A 15,488-nucleotide genomic window follows, 5' to 3' on the forward strand; every position below is an offset into this window, starting at 1 on the left:
CACAACTTCTGGTGGCAAGCAGTTCCACTGGCTAATGGTCCTCACTTTTAGGAAGTTTCTCCTTAATTCCAGGTTGCTTCTCTTCTTGATGAGTTTCCATCCGTTGCTTCTTCTCCGGCCTCTTCAGGGGCTTTGGAGAATAGCTTGACCCCCTCTTCTTATTCTTTGGGGCAGCCCCTCAAATATTGGGTATCATGTCACCCCTAGTCCTTCTTTTCATTAAACTAGACATCCCCAATTCCAGCCACCATTCTTTGTATGTTTTAGCCTCCAGTCCCCTAATCCTCTTTGTGGCTCTTCTCGGCACTCTTCCCAGAGTTCCACAACATCTTTTTTGTGACCAAATATAGGTCTCTTGCCTTGGCCATAGGGTGGGACTAGAGCAGGAGTGGGCCGGGGACCACTGGCGGTCCATGAGGAAATTTTGGTGGTCCGTAGAGAAATGTCCCCCTTCCCCCAAAGCAATTAATCCAGGCTGCGCGGGAACACAAGGCTGCACCGCCCACATGGCTCATGGGAACACAAGGTTTGCGTCGCTTGCATTGCGAACAACACGAGGTAGTGAGGGGAGGGGGGAAAGGGTGGAGGGGGGGAACTTGCCCCACTAGCCCCACACACCTGGCCTGGCCACCGGGCTGCTTCTTTCTGCTTCTTTCTTCTTCTGCTTTTGGCTGCACTCAAGGAAAGCAGCCAAAGTCTTTCTTTCTCTCCCCCAAACTCCGCCAGAAATGAGTCTTTGGGACCCTGCAAGGCCTCCTGCTCCAAGAGGCTGCGCCGGCAAAGACTCATTTCTGGCAGAGTTTGGGGGAGAGAAAGAAAGACTCTGCGGCTCCTGCTGCTTTCCTTGCATGAAGCCAAAAGTCTCTCTCTCTTTCCCTGAGAACGGAGCTGGAGACGGTGTCCTGCGGTCCCAAATAAAGAATGATCAATCGTAGGAAAACGGGGTGGGGGATTTTCCTGCACACTTTTGGGGGGCATTTTCCCAGGGTCTCAGGTCCGCGGGATTTAAAATGATGAGTTTGGTGGTCCCTGAGGTCCAAAAGCTTGGCGACCCCTGGACTAGATGACCTCCAAGCTCCCTCCCAACTCTGTTACTCTGTTATTCTTGGGCAGTGTGTGTTTGGGTTTAGGGTTTTTGTGTCATTTTGTGGAAAAGACGCAGCAAGGAAAGGAACCTCTTAAGAAGAGGAAATGGCTGCTCGGTCTTACATTTGGGGGTCTTAAATAACCCCAAGTGACTCTCTTTTTTTGGTCATTTTCCTCAGGTTCTGCCTCATGGTAAAAAAGGGGTACAGAGACCCTCCGTATCACAACTGGATGCACGCCTTCTCCGTCTCCCACTTCTGCTACTTGCTGTACAAGAATCTGGAGCTCATCAACTACCTGGAGTAAGTGGACGTGGATGATGGGCTTGGTTTAGGCCCGGGGGTCGTCAGAGAGCGAGTCCCTACCGGGCTGCGGGACACAGGAAAAGGATCTTAAAGGATCTCTTGGGACAACACAAGCTGAGGTTGGACCCACAACTCTTGGTTCCCTGTTCAGCTTGTGGAAGTCGGGGCGCCAGCTTTCCAAACCCAGCAAAGACACGGCGGAGGGTCCCCAAAAGCCATTTCCTTTCTTGTTTCTTCGCCTTGAGGGGGAAATCTTGCAAAATGAAACCTCAATTTTATAACCACGATGGCGAACCTGTGGCATGCATGTCACAGGGGGCACGCAGAGCCATTTGTGTGGGCCCATGAGCCCCAGTTAAACTTACCCGCACTGCGCATGGGTGTGCCTCCCAGCTGGTTTCTGCCCATTTGAGACCGTTTTTGCTCTCCCGGAGGCTCGGGGGAATCCTGCAGCCTTTGGAGGCCAAAAAAACGGGCCTTCCGGAAATACCAGGAGTGCCGAAACGGGCCCCTTTTTTCAGCCTCCCAAGGTTTCAGAGGCTTCCCTCGAGCCTCCGGGAGGGCGAAAATGGCCTCATTTTTTTGCCCAAAATAAGCTGGGAGGTGCACGCATGCGCAGTGCAGGTCAGGGGACATGGCAGGGGTGCTGCGCACGCATGTGCGGGGAGGGTGCGCGCTTTGGGCACACCACAACAAAAAGGTTCGCCATCACTGACTTAGAACCGCTTGTTGAGTGACCGAAGTTATAACAGCACCGGAAAAAAGGGACTTAGGGCTGAGGGTGGGATTCAAACATCCCAACAACTGTTTCTCTGTCAGGTTGCTGGGAGGGCGTGGCCATGGTGGGCGTGGCCTGCTGGAACTTTTGGGAGGGCCATTTTTTTTTTTTTTTGCCTTCCCCAGAGTCTGGAGGCTTCCCTCAGGCCTCTGGGGGGGGGGTCCTCCGGAAGCCAGAAACAGGCCCGTTTCCGGACTTACAGAACTTCTGGGTTTGGCCCGTTTTTGGCCCTTCCAGACCCTGCACTTACCTGTGCAGGTAAAAACAGAAGCGTGGAGACTTCTGGGAGGGGTGGGGTTGGGCGAGGCCAGCCGATCGTTTCAACTACCAGTTCAGCGAACCGGATGGTAAATTTAACACCCGGTTCGTTCAAACCGGCCCAAACCGGGCTGAATCCCACCCCTGCTTATGGCCCTTTTTTCACACTTGTGACCATGACAGCATCCCCATAATCACACGGTCAAAATTCAGATGCTTGGCAAGTGGTTCGTATGGAGGGCAGTTTGCAACGTCCTCCAGAATGCTGCTGTCACCTCCCCCACCTAGTCCTTCTGGTCGTTAAACGAGACAGAGCCAGTTCCTGCAACCGTTCTTCAGGCGTTTTATCCTCCAACCCCGTAATCATCTCTGGGGCTCTTTTCTTTTTTTAACAGCATGGTGCCCAAAACGGGATACAATTGAGGTAGTCCTCAATGTTATGACCACAACAGAGCCCAACGTTTCAGTAGTTCAGCGAGACAGTTCTGAGCGGGTGAATTTTATGCCGTTTTAGGATCATTCCTGCCAAAGTTGTTAAGGGAATCCCTACAGTTAATCACACGGTCCTTAAGCGAATCTGTTTTCCCCTTGGGCTCTACTTGTCCGAAGGTCGCCAAAGGGGATCACATGACCCCAGCACACTGCGACCGTCGTAAACACGAGTCAGTGGCCGAGTTTTGATCACGTCACCCACGGGAATGCTGCAGTGGTCCGTAGGTGTGAAAAAAACGGGCCTAAGTCGCTCTTGCCGGTGGCGCGGTAACCAAACGGTCACTGAACGAACTGTTGTAAGTCGAGGACTACCTGTGTTCCAGGTGTGGCCTTACCAAGCCATGGCAAAAGAAAAAGGTACTCACGCTTTGCGTGAGTTTGATTCTGCCCCCTTTTGTCGATGCCGCCCCGAACTGACCCCCCCTCCCCTGTTTTTCCTCCCCTGTAGAGACATTGAAATCTTTGCCTTGTTCATCTCCTGCATGTGCCACGACTTGGACCACCGAGGCACCAACAATTCTTTTCAAGTGGCATCGGTAAGGTTGGAAAGACCCCACTCACTCGCCCACCCACCCCCCTCTGCAAGGGAGGATAGAGGGGTGGGTCTCGCTAGAGAGTAGGGTATAGAGTAGAAGACAAGAGAATAATAAAATAGAATGTAGAATAGGAGATGGGCTAGGATAGAATATTGGAATAAAAAATAGAGTAGAGTAGAATAGAAGATAGAATAGAATATAGAACAGAACAGAATTGAATAGAATAGAAAAGCAGAATGAAGAATAGAATAGAATAGAATAGAATAGAATAGAATAGAATAGAATAGAATAGAATGGAATGGAATGGAATGGAATGGAATGGAATGGAATGGAAGGATGGAAGGGAAGGGAAGGGAAGGGAAGGGAAGGGAAGGGAAGGGAAGGGAATGGAATGGAATGGAAATAGAATAGAACAGGAGGGAATAGAAGAGAATAGAAATAGAAATAGAATGGAATGGAATGGAATGGAATAGAACAGGAGGGAATAGAATAGAATAGAATAGAATAGAATAGAATAGAATAGAATAGAATAGAATAGAATAGAATGGAATGGAATGGAATGGAATGGAATGGAATGGAATGGAATGGAATGGAATGGAATGGAAGGGAATGGAAGGGAAGGGAAGGGAATGGAATGGAATGGAAATAGAATAGAACAGGAGGGAATAGAAGAGAGAATAGAAATAGAAATAGAATATTGGAATGGAATGGAATGGAATGGAATGGAATTTGGAATAGAGAATAGGAATAGGATAGGAAGGAAGGAAAAAAGGAAGGAATAGAATAGAATAGAACAGGAGGGAATAGATAGAGAATAGAAATAGAAATAGAATGGAATGGAATGGAATGGAATGGAAGGAAGGGAAGGGAAGGGATAGGGAAGGGAAGGGAAGGGAATAGAATAGAACAGATGAATATTGGAATAGAATAGAATAGAATAGAACAGGAGAAAGGAAAGAAATAGAAGAGAAGAGAAGAGAAGAGAAGAGAATATATAATATAATGTCAATAGAATAGAATATTGGAATAAAGAATAGAATAGAATAGAATAGAATAGAATAGAATAGAATATTGGAATGAAGAAGAGGAGAGGAGAGAATAAAGAACAGAACAGAATTGAAGTAGAACAGAACAGAATAGAGCTGGAAGGGACCTTGGAGGTCTTCTAGTCCAGCCCCCCCCCCCGCTCAAGCAGGAGAACCAGGCTAGCAGACGTTGTGGCCCATTTCCACCCAGGACCAGGTTTGCTCTGTTTCTGCTCATCCGCCCCCTTGGGGGGGGAGGGTCTCCTTCACCCCCTACCCAACCTCTCCAATGAAAGCTACCTCCCTTCTCCCTCTTCCAGAAATCCGTCCTGGCAGCTCTGTACAGTTCCGAAGGATCCGTGATGGAGGTAAAGGAATTTTGATCAGGTGACCCTGGGGGGGGGGGGAAATGCTGCGACGGTTGTAAGTCAGAGGACCAATTATAATGATGATGATGATGATGATGATGAGCTGAGCCTTCTTGTAACCTCAGAAGGTTCTCGTTCTGGTTAAAGAGCCCCGTGAGGCGAGGGCTACCTGTATGCCCCTCACCTGCTCCTGCACAACCCCGTGCGCCCTTGCACAAAATGGCTGACTGACGAGTGCCGTCCCGCAACGTATTCGCTGACATCTCTCCCTTGTTGTGTTTTGTTGGTCTCAGAGACACCATTTCGCTCAAGCCATCGCCATCCTGAACACGCACGGCTGCAACATCTTTGATCATTTCTCTCGCAAGGTGGGCTTTCCTGGGCAGGCTGGCCCTCATCCGGAGGCGTGAGGAAAAATTGGGGAAGGGGCTTTTAAAAAGGAATTTGGGGGGTTATGACACAGGTATATAGGTTACGACCTTGGCTTCTTTGGCACTCCTTTCCTCCCAGATGGCCCTGGGGTGTGCTAACTGGGGGATTCTGGGAGTTGAAATTCACCTCTGGTCACTGGAGGACTCTGGGAGTTGAAGTCCATCTCTTATGAATGTGGGATTCTGGGAATCGAAGTCCACCTCTGGTGACTGAGGGGTTCTGGGAGTTGAAGTCCATCTCTTGTGGATGAGATGAGTGATTCTGGGAGTTGAAGTTTAGCTCTGGTTCCTGGAGGATTCTGGGAATTGAAGTCCACCTCTAGTGACTGGGGGGTTCTGGGAGTTGAAGTCCATCTCTTGTGGATGAGGGATTCTGGGAGTTGAAGTCCAGCTCTGGTTACTGGGTGGTTCTGGGAGTTGAAGTCCGACTCTGATGACGGGGATTCTGGGAGTTGAAGTCCATGTCTTGTGGATGAGCGATTCTGGGAATTGAAGTTTAGCTCTGGTTACTGGGTGGTTCTGGGAGTTGAAGTCCATCTCTGGTGGATGGGGAGTTATGTGAGTTAAAATCCATAAGTTTGGCTGGGGAACTCTGGGAGTTAAAATCCTCCTATGCTGGCTGGTGGAACTGAAGTCCACCACTGGTGGCTGGGAATTCTGGGAGGTAAAATCCATCCGTGCTGGCTCAGGAATTCCAGGAATGAATGAATGCCTTCTGTGCTAGCTGGGGAATTCTGGGAGTTGAAGTCCCCACATCTTTTAAGTTCTGAAGGCTGAGAAACTTGACCCTTAGATCACTCCCAGTTCCCAAATTGGCTGGAGGTCTTTGGTCACTGGAGACCCAATTGTTCCCCAAAACTGTCCCGCCATCTTCTCCAAGCTGTGGATGGAGTTTGGGAGCCTTACCTGGGACTTCTCTTGATCAGTCGGTAGTGAAGGATGGACCTCTTCATCCCACAGGATTACCAAAGGATGCTGGATTTGATGAGGGACATCATCCTGGCCACCGACCTCGCTCATCACTTGAGGATCTTCAAAGACTTGCAGAAGATGGCTGACGGTGAGGCTTCCCAAATTCAGGTCCTTCTCCAGGGGTTGCCCCAAAGGTGCTTTCTTTTTCAGAAGGCAACTGGACTTTCTGGGGGGTTTTGTGTGTTGAAGACGTTTCACTTCTCATCCAAGAAGCTTCTTCAGCTCTGACTTGGATGGCAGGGAAGGGAAGGATCGATCCTCCTTGCAGACAGCTGGTCATTTGCATCCTTGTTAGAGGGCTGTTGAGGCCACTTGGAGGTTTCTCCATCTCCTCAGGGTCACCTGAGTGGTGCAAATGGGCGTGGAGCCTTCTTGGCTGCAGGATGTTTTCTAGGCCTCTGTCCCTTCACACCCAATTTGCACCACTCAGGTGACTCTGAGGACACAGACAAACCTCCAAGTGGCCTCAGCGACCCTCTAACAAGGATGCAAATGACCAGTTCTGTCTGCAAGGAGCATCAATCCTTCCCTTCCCCACCATTCAAGTCAGAGCTGAAGAAGCTTCTTGGAGGAGAAGTAAAATGTCTTCCAAAGAAGAAACAAGGAAGTCCAGTTGCCTCTTGAGAAAAAAGGAACCTGGAAGACGGAGAAACTCCGTAGATTTTTTCTCCTGGGGTTAGCAGAGCTTCCAAGGGAGAAAGAGGCCGAGCGGAGTTTCTTCTTTAAATTACCTCTCTCCCCCCTCCTCCCCCTTTTTTTTTCTTTTTTTTTGGAGTTTGATGTTTGGTTTTTTAAAAAGGAGGTTCCACAAAAAAAAAGTAGATTTTCTTTGTGTCTGGCAGGTTGTGGATCTGTTCAACATGCCGTGTCAGGGCTGATAGGAAACAAACAGACCAAATTAAAATGCACTGTGTACGTTGAGGCCATTATACTGCCTTTTCCCCGCTTCTCTGTCTCGCTTTCTTTTCTCCTTCATCTCCTTTTCCTTCCTTCCCTCCTTCTTTTCCTCCTTCCCTTCTTTCCTTTCTATCCTTCTCTCTCCTCCTTTCCATTTTACTTCCCTTCCTCCCTCCCACCCTTCCTCCCTTCCTTCCTTTCTTCTCTCTCCTTTCTACTTCCCTTCTTTCCTCCCTTCTTTCCTTTCTTCACTCTCTTCTTTCCCTTCCATCCTTATCCTTTCTTCTCTCTCCTTTCTACTTCCTCCCTCCCTTCCTCCTTTCTTCTCTCTCCTTTCTATTTCCTCCTTCCCTCCTTTCCTTTCTATCCTTCCCTCTCCTTCTTTCCTTTCTACTTCCTTTCCTCCCTCCCTTCCATCTTTCCCTTCTTCCCTGTCCTTTCTACTTCCCTTCCTCCCTTCTTTCCTTTCTTTCTCTCTCCTTTCTACTTCCCTCCTCCTCTTTCTTCTCTCTCCTTTCTATCCTCCCATCCTCCCTCCCTCCTTCTCCTCCTTTCCTTCCTACTCCCCTCCCCCTTCCTTTCTTTTCCCTCCCTTTTTTTCTTTTCCATCCCTCCCTCCCACATTTTCACCTACTCTTCCTTTTTCCTTCCTTCTTTCTCTCGCTCTCTTCCCCTCCCTTCTTTCCTTCTCTCCTTCCCCTTTCCTCCATTCCTCCTCCTCTCTTTGCAGTTGGCTACGACCCGGGGAACAAGCAGCACCACAGCCTCCTGCTGTACCTTCTCATGACCTCCTGTGACCTCTCAGACCAGACCAAAGGCTGGAAAACCACCCGCAAGATCGCGGTGAGTAGGAGGCCGAGGACGGAGCCCCGGATCCACTGGGCTGGTATCTTGGACGGTGCCAGCCTCCCTTGGAAGGTGGAGCTCTTCCTCCTGAGCCTGGCACCTTCGCTGGCCAAAGGATCCCCTGCCCATTGCAGCCACATCCCCTGTCCCTTTGGGTGCCCGGGGAGCGGGTGGGAACCATCCCAGGGCAAGGGTGGTTCCGCTACAGATTGTAAATAATCCCGGAGGTTTTCCTGGTCTGGTTTTCATCGTGGCACAAATGGCGCAACTCTTTTGCAGAATCCTCATTGTCTTGCTTTGTTTTGGGCCACCAAAAGTGGCATCTTGACCATGTGTAGGGTTTTTAAATAACCAGGATGCCCTGCTTGCTTCGAGTCATATGACTTTTCTGAAGTGCATTCAGGCGTAAAGTTTGGGGGACGTTATAGCTTAGACCCCTTCCATGCAGGGATGGGATCCAAATGTCTTAACAACCGGTTCTGTGGGTGTGGCCTAATTTGTGGGTGCGGCTCGGTGGTCCCGTGACTGACTGGGCATGGCTTGTATGTAAATATGATAAATATTGATGTAAATATTGAATTTTTTATTTTATTTTTTAAAAAGAGCCATTTTTACCCAAAACCAGGCAAAGCAGGCAGGCAGATCGAGTTGCTCACAGAATCACAGATTCACTCAGAGATCTACCATTCTGCAATCTGCTACCTGAGTCTGTCACATAAAGTTTGCTAGGAGGCAAACACAAAATTAACTCACAACACACCCTGTATGTAAAGGTGTCTGGGAGAGCTCAGAGCAAGATCCCAGGGCATCAGAAAGGCGCCAGGTTGGGGGAAATCACGACAGGGATCTGTCACTCGTCAGGAGTTTTAAGGGTTCAAGGCAGGGGTGCGATTCATCCGGTGTAACAACCAGTTTGGTGAGCGCCGCGTGCAAAGCGTTAGCTACTGACCTTCTCCAGCGATCCCTGAGTGTTAAAACAGCTGGTGTGCGGCAATCCATTGTGCCGTGCAAATCAACTGAGCTTGAAAAACAGGATATAAAACACAGCCTAAAGCCCAGGTAGGTGGGTGGGCCCAACGGCTGATCCTCGGAGCTACCAGTTCACCCGAACCTGTAGAATCCCAGCCCTGGTCCAAGGCTTGAGAGGAGTGTCGTGTTGTGTGTGTGTGTGTGTGTGTGAATGTCCTCTCTGGACATTCTCCCCTCCCCAAAGAATGTGCAGATTGAAGAGTTTGAAGGGTTTGTCACCTTGCACTAAATCCGTGTCTTTCCCTTCCAGGAACTGATCTATAAGGAATTCTTCTCCCAGGGAGATCTGGTATGTGAAAATAAAATAAAATCATTGAGTCCAATTCTAAATATATATGTGTGTGTGTGTGTGTGTGTGTGTGTGTGTGTGTTTTCTCAAGTTTTCACAGGTACTTACATGTATGGCATTCAGCTTTGTTCAGGTATTTTCCCACGTCATAGTAGTTGTGCTTTTAAAGTTGTAGCAACGTTTCGGCAGAATCTCATCTGCCATCATCAGGCTTCTGTATTGGGTTCGTCTGTGAGTCAGACGTTCACAGCCTTTTATGTATGGCATTCAGCTTTGTTCGGGTATTTTCCCACATCATTGTAGTTGTGCTTTTCCCACGTCATTGTAGTTGTGCTTTTATATATATATATATTTGTTTGTTTTTGTAGATTTTCACAGGTACAGGTATGCAGGTCTTGGCGTTTTCGGGTCTTTTTCCGTGTAAGATTCCCGTGTAATCTTACACAGGAAAAGACCCGAACATGCCAAGACGTGTGTGTGTTTGTGTGTGCGTGTGTATGTATGTATTTATTTATTTATCTTGTCATGGTTATATAATGTATATTAGTGGCGGAGAGTCTCTGAGAGCTGTATGGTTCCGGAGATTGCCCTAATTCAGTCATGAGCCTCAAGATAAACTTCAAAAGAATCCAAAAGATTTACAGTCACCCGTGACCCTGTTCCCCTCCCCCCCCCCGTTCCCCTTCCCTGGGCGTGTCATAAGTCAGATTCTCCAACCGAAGTACGTTCATGGCTGGGTGTCATCAATCACATTCTCCAATGAAGGATTTTCGTAGGCAGAACATCCGGTAGCCTAGGCTACAACCTTTGTAAGATAAGTGTGGAATGTACTTCTGGTTTTATTTGCCGTACTGCTCCTTTTAGGTTTCCGCCCCCACCCTCCTGAGTATGGCAACTCGAAAACAGGCATAGGGATGCTTTACCAGTTGTCAGAAATTTCATTTGAACGTATTGCCGATTAGCGCACATTCCAAGCGTCAATAAAGTTATTCTAAGTCCAGGTTTGAGAAGGAGGACTCCCGGGAGGAGAATTATCCCGCTACTAAGAGGAGAGGGGAGTACAAAGGTACAAGTAGAGATTGGGCGAAACCTGGCTCAGAAACAGTGACTGTGAGGGGGACCTTGGAGTCCCGGTGGACGATCCCTTAAACACGAGCCAGCCGAGTGCGGCAGCAGCCAAAAAAAGCCAAGACAATCCTTGGTGGTATAAACAGAGGCCTAGAATCAAAATCACGCGAAGTCTTAGTACCGCTTTCGAAAGCCTTCGTAAGGCCACACCTGGAATCCTGCATCCAGTTTGGGTCACCACCAATTACAGAAAAGATGTGGAGACTTTGGGAAAAGTACAGAGAAGAGCAAGTAAGAGGATTAAAGGCCTGCAGACTTAAAACATAGGAAGAACAGCTGCAGGATTTGGGTTCGGCTAGTCTAGAGAAAAGAAGGACCAGGTGGGACATGAGTCCAATAGTCCAATATTTGAGGGGATGCCACAAAGAAGAGGAAGGAGTCGACTTATTTTCCAAAGCCCCTGAAGAGGCAGGACAAGAAACAATGGATGGAAACTCATCAAGGAGAGAAGCAACCTAGAAAAAAGGAGACATTTACTGACAGGGAGGACAATTAACCAGTGGAACTGCTGGCCACCAGAGGTTGTGGGTGCTCTATCAGTGGAGGTTTACATGTAGAGATTGGACAACCATCTGTCTGAAATGGTCTAGGGTCTGCTGCTTGGGCAGGGGGTTGGACTAGATGACCTCCGAGGTCCCCTCCAGCTCTATTCTGAGTGAGAGAGCGTATACAATCCGGGGACTTGGCAAACTTTTGTCCTCTGCTCCAAAGAGCCAAGAACTACTTAAAGGTCTTCAGGTGGAAATTTAGAAGGGATCCTTACTCCATCGTGTGGCTTCTGCACACCAGGGCAAGCCAGAAGGAAACGATGGACGAAAAAAGGAAATCACTCATATCTCTCTCTCTCTCTCTTTCTCGTTCTCTCTGTCATTAATCTCTTTATCTCTCCCTCTCTGCCATCTCTCTCTTTCTCTCTCTGTCTCTGTATCTCTTTCTCTCTCTCTCTTTCTCTGTCTCTCTGTTTTTCTCTCTGTCATCACTCTTTATCTCTCCCTCTCTGTCATCTCTCTCTCTTTCTTTCTCTCTCTCTATCCCTTTCGCTCTTTCTTTCTTTCTGTCTCTCTGTCTCTCTCTCTTTCTCTCTCTCTTGTCTCTGTCTCTCTCTTTCTTTCTCTGTCTGTCTGTCTGTCTCTCTTTCTCTCTCTGTCTCTCTCTATCTTTCTCTTTCTTACTTTCTCTCTCTCTGTCTCTGTATCTCTTTTTCTCTCTCTCTTTCTCTGTCTCTCTCTTTTTCTCTCTGTCATCACTCTTTATCTCTCCCTCTCTGTCATCTCTCTCTCTTTCTCTCTCTGTCTCTATCCCTTTCGCTCTTTCTTTCTTTCTCTCTGTCACTCTTTCTCTTTCTCTCTCTCTTGTCTCTCTCTGTCTGTCTCTCTCTTTCTTTCTCTGTCTCTCTCTCTCTGTCTCTCTTTTTCTCTCTTTCTCTTTCTCTCTCTGTCATTAATCTCTTTATCTCTTCCTCTCTGCCATCTCTCTCTCTTTCTATCTCTGTCTCTGTATCTCTTTTTCTCTCTCTCTTTCTCTGTCTCTCTGTTTTTCTCTCTGTCATCACTCTCTCTTTCTTTCTCTGTCTCTATCCCTTTCGCTCTTTCTTTCTCTCTCTCTCTCTCTCTTTCTTGTCTCTCTCTCTGTCTGTCTCTCTCTTTCTTTTTCTGTCTCTCTGTCTCTCTGTCTGTCTCTCTTTTTCTCTCTGTCATCTCTCTCTGTATCTCTCCCTCTCTCTCATCTCTCTCTCTCTCCCTCTCTCTCTCTCTCTCTCTCTCTCTCTCTCTCTCTCTCTTTCTCTCTCTCTCTCTCCTTCTCCGTCTCCAGGAGAAAGCCATGGGCAACCGTCCGATGGAGATGATGGACCGAGAAAAAGCTTACATCCCTGAGCTTCAGATCAGCTTTATGGAACACATCGCCATGCCCATCTACAAGTGAGTGTGTGTCAGGCTTTGGGGGTTCAAGGTGTGGCAGGGTGTGTGTATATCTGTTTCCCTCAGGCCATCTCACAAGGGTGCGAGGCCTCTTCAGAGGGAGGGGAAGCATGCAGGATGCAGAGAGGGGCTCCCTCTGGGTTGGAGGGGTGCAGGATGGGGTGTGTGCGAATCTCACAAGGGGGGCACAAGCGTGCAAGCCACCTGCAAGGGGAGAGGGGTGCAGAATGCAGGGGGCTGGGAGGGGTTTGTCCCTTCTGGGTTCAAGGTATGCAGGATGGGGGGGAATCTCACAAGCAGGGAACGAGCGTGCAAACCCTCTCCCCGAAGTCCCCAGAAGGTGGTGGACATTCCCAGATAGGCTGCTCCTGGTCCTGGAGGCTCTTCCTCGGGGTATTTCCCCTCACCCTCCCCTCATCCAAGTCCTCTCTGGCCCCGCAGGGAAGTCTGATGGCCAGACGGTCTTCCTTCCAGGCTGCTTGAAAAACTCTCTCCCCAAAGTCCCCCCAAAGATGGCAGACATTTTCAGATAGACTGCTCCTGTCCCGTTGATTTTGGGCAATCCAGAGACCCTCCTTAGGGTATTTCCCTCCCCTCCCCATCCGAGTCCCCTCTTAGCCCCGCAGGAGGCTAAATTTTCCAACCGGTTCAGTGAGTGTGCGCTTTGCGCGTGCACATGTGTGTGAAACAGCTGACGCACGGCGATCCGCCGTGCCGCGTGAAGCAGCTGAGCTTGAAAACAAAGAAATAAAGGTCAGAATAGAGCCGGGGCAGGTGAACCCAACAGCTGATCATCGGAGCGAACAGTTGACTCAGAGATGATCCTCGGAGCAACCAGTTCAGTTGAACCATGCCGAACCGGTAGAATCCCACCTGTGATGACCCAAAGGGGCATGGCACAAAGGCAACCCAGTCAAATAATCAGTGGGAGTCCCTTTTTTAGCTCCAACTTTGCCCCCCAATGTCCTGGTTACCTTCTGACTGGAGAAAAACTCTCCCAGGAACAGCCTTGGGCTGCAGAGAATCAAGTCCAAAACATGGTCAACACAAACTGTAACTTTAAGTCCAATCAAGGCAAAAAGAGGTCATTAGTCCGGCAAGGCATTTCCAGACATGAAGGCACAGCCATAATTCAACACAGTTGGGAAGACGCCAGGAACACAGATAAGCAAAGTCAACACAGGATAAACTCATGTTTGCTCCCAGCAGACGCCGCACTCAGCTTGCATCTCTTTTAAACTTCCTTCCCAGGTGTGGCTAATGAAGGGAATCAGGACCCTTTCCTCCCCCGTAAGCCACGCAACCCATGTCGCTCCCTTCTCTGTTCCTCCCTGCTTGCCCTAGGATAAAAAGGGGGTGGGCCTGGATCTTCCTCCGAACTCCCTCTCCCTTGTTCTACCTCCCTCCTACTCTGCCCAGCTGGACTTTGCCCTTGGCCTCCCCCTCCAAATCAGATTCCAACAGGGGTATGACAATTGTGTCTGACCTCGGGGAGGTGTGTGTGTGTGTGTGTGAGTGTGTGTGTGGCCAACTTTAAAAGATAACTCACGGTTTGCTTCCCACGAGTTGCTGTGCGCAATCTCCTTTTAAACACTGTGTTCCCAGCTGCAGCTAATGAAGGGAATCAGGGCCCTTTCCTCTCCCATAAGCCAACAACCCACATTGCTCCCTTCTCTGTTCCTCCCTGCCTGCCCTAGGATGAAGAGGGAATGAGCCTGGGTCTTTCTCTGAACTCCCTCTCCTTTGTTCTCCCTCTCCCCTGCTCTGCCCAGCCGGACTTTGCCCTTCCCCAGTTTCCTCCACAGCCAACGGAGCCACCCTCCCGCTCCCTGTCAGCTGTTCGTCTTCCTCCTCGGATTCAGACTCTGACAGGAGCAGGACACCAACCCCTGCCTGGTTTGACGCCCGTCTGGTTTCCCTTCCAGGCTGCTTCAGGAGCTGTTCCCCAAGTCGTCGGAGCTTTACGAGCGGGTGGCCAGCAACCGGGAGCACTGGACCAAAGTCTCGCACAAATTCACGCTCCGGGGCCTTCCCAGCAACAACTCCCTGGACTTCCTGGATGAGGAGTACGACCTGCAGACCATGGCCGAGAAGGACGGGTTGAAGATGAACGGGTGCCTAGACGGAGAAGATGGCCACAGGGAATCGGAACTGGAGTGAAGCCTGGCGGAGACCCCCCCAGCCACCACCACCCCATCCCCCTCGCCTCCCCCCACACAAGTGCAACTTTGACCCCCCTCCCTCCCGTCCTCTTTCCCCAGGGAAAGAGGAGGGGGTGCTGAGTTTGGAAAGAAGACATATATCCCCCCAGGCTGGGTTTTTTTTAATTTATGCCGTGAACTTGAAATGCTGCAAAGGAAGCACCTCCTCTTCCGCTTTGATACCCATTTCATCCCGGTTCCCGATTCTGCATTTTAGGGTCCGGTTTGGTCTGTTCACATTCTTGGAGTCGCCCCCCCGGTTTTAACCGTCGGTTCTGGCTTCCCGTGGTTGCCATTGAACTGGTGCGGAGTTCTTGCCGACCACGGGATTCTCCGTCCTCTAAGCCAGGGGTCCCCAACCTTGGCAACTTGAAGCCTGGTGGGCTGCAACCCCCCAAATCCCCCAGCCAGCTTTGATGGAGGGCGTCGACTCCCAGAATTCCCCAGCCAGCTTTGCTGGAGGACTTCGACTCCCAGAATCCCCTAGCTAGCTTCAAGGTGCCAAGGTTGGAGGCCCCTGCTATAAGCCATGGTTATCCCAGAAGTTTTGTTTTCTTTTGTTTTTCAAAAAGCAATTGGGTTTTTCCTCCTCGAAAATGTTTCGCTTCTCATCTAAGAAACTTCTGAAGAACTGGAGAAAAAAATAATAACAGGAAAATCCAGTTGCCTTTTGAAAAAAGCTCCTTTGGGGTTCTCCCACGTACCCTAATTTTTTGCTCTGGAGGATAAAGGTGCTGTATCTGGAAGCCTCTAGAACAGGGGTCTCCAACCTGGGCCACTTTAGGTTTGTGGACTTCAACCCCAGAATTCCCAGCCAGCCAGGCATGATAGAGTTGGAAGAGACCAGAAGGATCATCAAGTCAGGGTATCAAACCTGGGCCACTTTAAGTCTTGTGGACTTTGACTCCCAGAATTCCAGCAAAGCTGG

At 49.5% G+C, this 15,488-nt stretch overlaps 1 protein-coding gene across 1 annotated transcript in view; it reads left to right on the plus strand.

Moving 5' to 3' along the window:
- PDE2A (phosphodiesterase 2A) overlaps nucleotides 1–15,342 on the plus strand; it is a 224,329-nt gene extending 208,987 nt beyond the window's left edge. Inside the window, exons 22-30 of the mRNA XM_087965919.1 lie at nucleotides 1,266–1,388; nucleotides 3,368–3,455; nucleotides 4,801–4,848; nucleotides 5,142–5,216; nucleotides 6,240–6,339; nucleotides 7,879–7,991; nucleotides 9,274–9,312; nucleotides 12,253–12,359; nucleotides 14,285–15,342. Coding sequence (XP_087822045.1) covers nucleotides 1,266–1,388; nucleotides 3,368–3,455; nucleotides 4,801–4,848; nucleotides 5,142–5,216; nucleotides 6,240–6,339; nucleotides 7,879–7,991; nucleotides 9,274–9,312; nucleotides 12,253–12,359; nucleotides 14,285–14,519 — 928 coding nt within the window. The 3' untranslated portion in view covers nucleotides 14,520–15,342. The remainder of the gene's footprint in view (nucleotides 1–1,265; nucleotides 1,389–3,367; nucleotides 3,456–4,800; nucleotides 4,849–5,141; nucleotides 5,217–6,239; nucleotides 6,340–7,878; nucleotides 7,992–9,273; nucleotides 9,313–12,252; nucleotides 12,360–14,284) is intronic.
- Nucleotides 15,343–15,488: the final 146 nt, after the last annotated feature.

Source organism: Notechis scutatus, chromosome 5 (assembly GCF_049901735.1).
Source record: "Notechis scutatus isolate UNSWTSFEM ecotype Mainland chromosome 5, rNotScu1.2, whole genome shotgun sequence".
Taxonomy (NCBI): domain Eukaryota; kingdom Metazoa; phylum Chordata; class Lepidosauria; order Squamata; family Elapidae; genus Notechis; species Notechis scutatus.